The 5,578-nt window shown below is 38.2% G+C and overlaps 1 protein-coding gene across 2 annotated transcripts in view; it reads left to right on the top strand.

The window, feature by feature from the left end:
- The window catches only part of banp (BTG3 associated nuclear protein), a 35,504-nt gene extending 30,802 nt beyond the window's left edge, over positions 1-4,702 (top strand). Inside the window, exon 12 of one of the 2 annotated variants that reach the window (XM_014005518.1) lies at positions 3,448-4,702. In XM_014005518.1, the coding sequence (XP_013860972.1) occupies positions 3,448-3,564 (117 nt within the window). In that variant the 3' untranslated portion in view covers positions 3,565-4,702. Of the gene's footprint in view, positions 1-789; positions 2,691-3,447 lie in introns of those variants that run through there. The other variant, XM_014005519.1, reaches the window with a different exon arrangement.
- Positions 4,703-5,578: the final 876 nt, after the last annotated feature.

The raw sequence follows: 5,578 nt of genomic DNA, 5'->3' as shown, positions 1-5,578 counted from the left end.
GGTCCAACCCGTTACTAGCGTGGTGTACCTAATAAAGTGGCCGGTGAGTGTAAATGTTGTACATTAAGGACAAATTGGTATTTTTCCCCCTACTTTTGTAAGATAAATAAGATAAAATAAGAAGTCTGTAGTTTTTCTTTCCTACGCTTTCATGTTTTGATCAATCTCATAATGTTGATATGCATTTTGGAATTTTTGATGCAGTTGTTCCAATGCTGAAATAGAAAATTGTAATCTAAATAATACAGCTAAAGTAGGTGTTACAAGTTTGATGTTTTTTTTTTATTTTGATTTTTTTAAAATAAATTACCTTTTAAATTTTCGTCTTCATGGCAGGTCGACAAGCAATAATTAAACTTAAAGAGGGACTCAGTCTCATGAAATAATACCAGGAGAAAACTAGTAGTTAGTAAAATGCCTGAAATCCCTTGTTGAGCAACAGCTACGTGTTGAATCAGGGTGGTGTGCAGGCACATGGCAGGCTGGCCTTTGAAGTGGTCATTTAATTCCGGCTAGGGATTTAAAACAACAGCTCTCTCATTGTTCTTTCTTCTTTGCTTTCCATAAATATATCAAATGTAACATTTCATTTTCTCTTTACTGCTTCTTTCGTTTTAAGTGAATGCTGTAATGGGTACCTTTAAGTTCTTAAACAAGTGTTTGTTGTTTTGTTATAGTATAAACAAAGCTAAAAGAGATGATTTATACCCATTTGAAATGCCACCCCAGTTCAATAAGGATCCCATAGCGGACCTTGCAATGTGACTGATAATATTCGTATCCTTTCAGACATGCAGACAACAAATGTGCTGACCAGCCATGCAGACGGTTTTGGAATTTCCCTGTAAAGACTTCCTGCACCCACTCCATATGATCCTGTTTTGTTGTCTTTTTGTTGTCCATAGTTGGCTAGGTAATTGGTTTCTTGCCTGTGAGAGGGAGAAGACAGGGATATTGATTGTTTTTTCTGGGTGTGGATCAGACAAACTGATAAGCCTCAAAGGATTTCTAATTGTGTATTCATGAATGTACACAAAGGCCATCACCCCATGATGTCTTCAAAGATCTGCGCTCCATACTTTTTGGCGCAATCAAATTGTTTGTTTACATTACTGATTTGTTTGAATGAACTTTTCGGTTTTAAAAGATTTTTTTTCTCTAGTGTTTTGTCTCTAGTGAAATGGTTTGATCATTCTTCAGTGCTCTGTTCAGGATAGTTGGAGGCTTAGTGAGGTCATGTGGGTGTGCTTGTTGATAGAAATACAGCAAGTGATGTCAAATTTTTCATTGACTAAATGAGATTTAATCTAATAAGTTATAAGTTATTAAAGGTGTTATAAAATACATGTTATGTGCTCAATTTGACCCCCCCCCCACACATACACACACACAAATAATAAACAACAAAAAGAATACTGTGTGAAATTTTAGGAGGTTAATGTCTTGTCCTGCTTGTTACAGTGTGTGTTGTTATCACAGTTGGGTTTTTATTTTCTAGGTTGTATTTATTGTTGGTCATAGTTGAGAAAAAGTTTAGTCCTGTTCATTTGTTCACCCTTTGGAGTAATATAAAGCAATAGGCAGGCTCTCATCAGTTTCCAGACATGTGGTAGCATTTATACAGCTTACTGAAAAATGACTCTGTCTGATGTATTTATTTGTCTCTACATTTTCTTTTCTTTTTGTTTAATTGTTTCCACTACACCGATAAGCTAAGAGCTAACACAGATTGACATTTTTGCATTCCAAGGGCTCTTTCTGCAAGTCAGTGATGGCTAAAATTTGACACTTGGTTTTTCATCCGATTATAATTTAAGTTCCTTTTTTTGAAGAAAGGTCTGGAAGAAAAAGATCAAAATGTACAGTTCATCCAGTTATATAACGATTGGTTTCAAATTTGTGGAAAAATAATACTCTGAAATATTATCATAGCGGATGGTGATTGACAGTAACTCCAGATGAACCGGACCAACCAGATAAACMCAGATGATTTCTTTTTAACCAAACCAAACAACATAGATATAACATTTCAGTCTCTGTGGATGCAAACGTTTTAGTCTCTTCATGCCAAGTTACCTACTATAATAAACAACACATAGCTTTGCTCCTATAATGCCTGTTCTTGCAGTGTGTTTTCATGCGCATAAGTTAAGTTTTGCGTATTGCCTCGGTGCAGCTGGGCTCATGTCAAAGCAGTTGTGACGTGACAACATGCTGGGCTGGAGGGAGGATTAAATGATGCAGGTGTCTTTGAGGAAACCTTTGGCGTCTATTCAAGGAAGGAGTGAGTCACACTTCATGGTCAACATCCAGGACTGAGTCATGAACCTCTCCTCCTTTAAGGGTCTTTATTTTTTTTTCCACACTCTACCTTGCTCTTTCTGACACCAAGCAGAAAAATGGTCAGAAAGTATTACAAAAAAATGTCTTGATTCTTTTGAAGTGCCTTTCAACCTGTCACTTTGCTTCCTCTCTMGTCTTTTTCACTGTCTACTGTCTTCATTTAGTTTTTTAGACTTTTTTTTTCTCTGATCTCTCTTGTCATTTCTCTTCTCCTGTTTTTAGTCCATTCTCTTTGATTATTTCCCACTGTGGGACATGGCGAAGGCTGAGCCATGGTCAGCCTTTACAGGAAACAATTTTTATCCGTGTTTCAGCAAAAAAAAAAAGAATCTGTGTATTGGCTTGTTAATAACTATTTTATCAGCCATCTTTTCAATCWCCCTTTGTTTGAAAACTGAGGATAATCATTTCTGAAGTTATACAAGTGGATTTAATGTCCATTCATGATAAATATCAGCTCAGCAGTGTCATAGATTGTGTCTCAGTTTTATAGCTAAATGATTGCATAATCTAACTTGTCAAGGACTGTTCGTCTAAGGTTCTGTTTATTTTAAGAACCAAAGTTTATTTTGCATAGTGTCCTCATTCATTTAGCCTTAGCTCTGACAAAGGCTGTGATTTCATTTTTTCACAATTGTATATACCAAAAACCCATGCCATGAGCGTTGATGTATCCTCATAACATTGCTTTTTTTGTGTGATAATCTGAATGATGTTTCTTAATTCCAGCACGTAGAAAACCCTGCCCATGTTTCCCAAAACGAAGCTTAAATGTGAACTCATCTGACCACAGAACATGTGTCCACCATCTTCATGTCCATCTGAGATGAGCTCATACCTAGAGAACTCAGTTTGTGTCCRGTTATTTTATGTCTTCTTCCTTTTTTTAATGCGTTATTTTTGCTTTGTAAAGCAGTGAACCGTGTTGAGTGACAGCGGTTCTCAAAGTGCTCTTGAGCTCAGATAGCAACATTAATCAGTGACGTGAAGATTTCAGAGTTATTTAGGTTTGTTAGAACATAAAGTGCCTTACATGTAAAGATTTCAGCTTATTTCCAATTATCAATCCCTTTCCTTTTGTTTATTTATTTTTTTGTTTCATAGGCTGCTGACTTGACTCCAGCCCTGCAGGCTGAGATGGAYGTAAAAGAAGCCATCCATGGTGCCATCCATGGAGACAATGGCGAGGTTGTCCAGATTGTCAGTTCTGTGGCCACCTGAGAGCCGTCTTGATGCAACGCAGATCTGAACTCTTGCCATGCAGGGTGGCCTGACGTGTCTCGGTGGAGAAGCCTGACAAGCAGTCAAGTTAGAGAATCTCTTTAGGTCACTGATGAAACAGAGGGAAGAGGCATTCTTTTCTGTTTTCTTTTGCAAATTGCTCAATTTAATATCAACTAGTAAATACTGTCAGTGAAGCAGTGTTTACAGAAGAAAATGATGCTTTGGTGCTTATGTTACTAGAAAGACTGGGCTCTCTTTAGGAAAGAAGGCCACTGGTTGTGCAGACCACCCTGTAACTAACCAGCTCATCAGCTTTGGGGGCATTTGGACTGAGACTCACTAATACAGACACTCCAGTAAGGGTTTATAAAACCCCATATATCCACCTCCGATTACCAGCACTGTTCTCTTTCTCAGAATTTCTGCAGCGGAAAGTGGATTTAAATAAGAACAGGTTGATCTTCTTTGTATTGCTTTAGAACGCTTGTCAATCATGATTCAGTCCATACAGTGTGTCTCTGTTCAGCTTGTTTTAATATTTCCTCACCCTCTTCCTTTGTTTTTTTTTAATTTATGTAATTGTGACATGAAATGTTGAGAAGCTTTAATTTAGGAGGAAACCATGAAGAGAAGAGCTGGTGCCAGTGGTAGACAGTACAAGATGCTTGTAGACTGTCAGGGCAACCTTAAAGTTGTTTATTTCCCTCAGTTTTTGTCTGTATGACAGCACCATTTTTGTGAATAAAACATGTTTGTGGTTCCTATAAAAATGTGCCTTTTTTAAGTTCCTTTCTGCATCGCCTCTTAATTTTCACCAACCTTGGTCATGAATTTGGCTTCAAAGTTCTCTGTGACATGACTTCCCTTTGATATTTTTCCAAAGAGACAATTGATGGGACTCAGAAATGATAGTTTTGGTTTGAGGTCCTTGAGGTTACATGTTGAGCTAATTTATTCTCGGGTTTTGAAGTAACTATGTATCACGATGACTTCAGTAACCATAAGAACAGGCTACCGTATTGTCGAAGAAACCTACAGCAAAAATTAGTTCCCTATTTTTTCTTTGATAGTAATTAATATGCTGTCCCCATTATAGTTTATGAACTGTTATTAAATGGGATTTTTGTCTCTTGCATGGCTACAATGTTTTTCTTCTCAAAGATGAAAACCATGGTGTTAGAATGGTGCTTCACAAATGCTAAAAATATTTGCAGCTTGACCCAAAAGAGATAAGCAGGACATTCAGAGCCTCTTTATGTCGGTTCGGGTTTGTTTCCCATGCTCAGTGTGATGTAATCGTATATTTTGGACTGAGGATAAGAACCAGACGACAAAATGAACTTGATAAAAACAACTTCTACGTTCTTGGCTGCTGCATCTTGTTTCTTTTGAGTCGGTGTCATTGCCATCTTTGACTTCTTTTAAATGGCCTCTTTATCTTTTATTTTCCCACTGCCTCTCCTGTGTTTTTCTCCACTCCCATTGAACTGGCGTGTTGTTCTTTCTCCGTTCTGGAAGCCTAGTTAAAGTCCATTTACTCCCTTTTTAAAATTGTATACAAAGCCAGACTAATATTTCACTGGATTCTCCACTGGGTCTATCGCTTACCATAGCCAAGCTCAAATGTTGTAACCCTGCCAGTGAGCCCTCTTTTAAATCTTAGCCTTTGAAGGGAAGAGACCCAGCTCGTCTTTTTATTTATTTATTTATTTTTCTTTTTACAATCCTGGGCTCCATCCAAAAGCAAGAATGGTTACCACAGCAACAGGCCCTCTAAGATAACCTGCTGAAAACAGGAATGACTGATGGATGGAAAGATGAGATAATCTGCAGGCAGAGCATGTTTGGGAAGAAGGAGCAGAGTGACGGACCGAGACCGGGCAGGTTATCCTTCCCTCCTTCCCAGAGGCTTCCATGGCGTCTCTTACCAATCTTACACTTCACCTGCATGTCTTCTCAAACTTTTAACAAGGTTGCAGGGGCGCCAGGAGGGGGGGGGGCATGCCCCCCC

Source organism: Austrofundulus limnaeus, unplaced genomic scaffold, assembly GCF_001266775.1.
Source record: "Austrofundulus limnaeus strain Quisiro unplaced genomic scaffold, Austrofundulus_limnaeus-1.0 Scaffold31, whole genome shotgun sequence".
In the NCBI taxonomy this organism is placed as follows: Eukaryota; Metazoa; Chordata; class Actinopteri; order Cyprinodontiformes; family Rivulidae; genus Austrofundulus; species Austrofundulus limnaeus.
The sequence above is the reverse complement of the archived record's forward strand: the minus strand, read 5'-3'. Positions and strand labels throughout refer to the sequence as shown.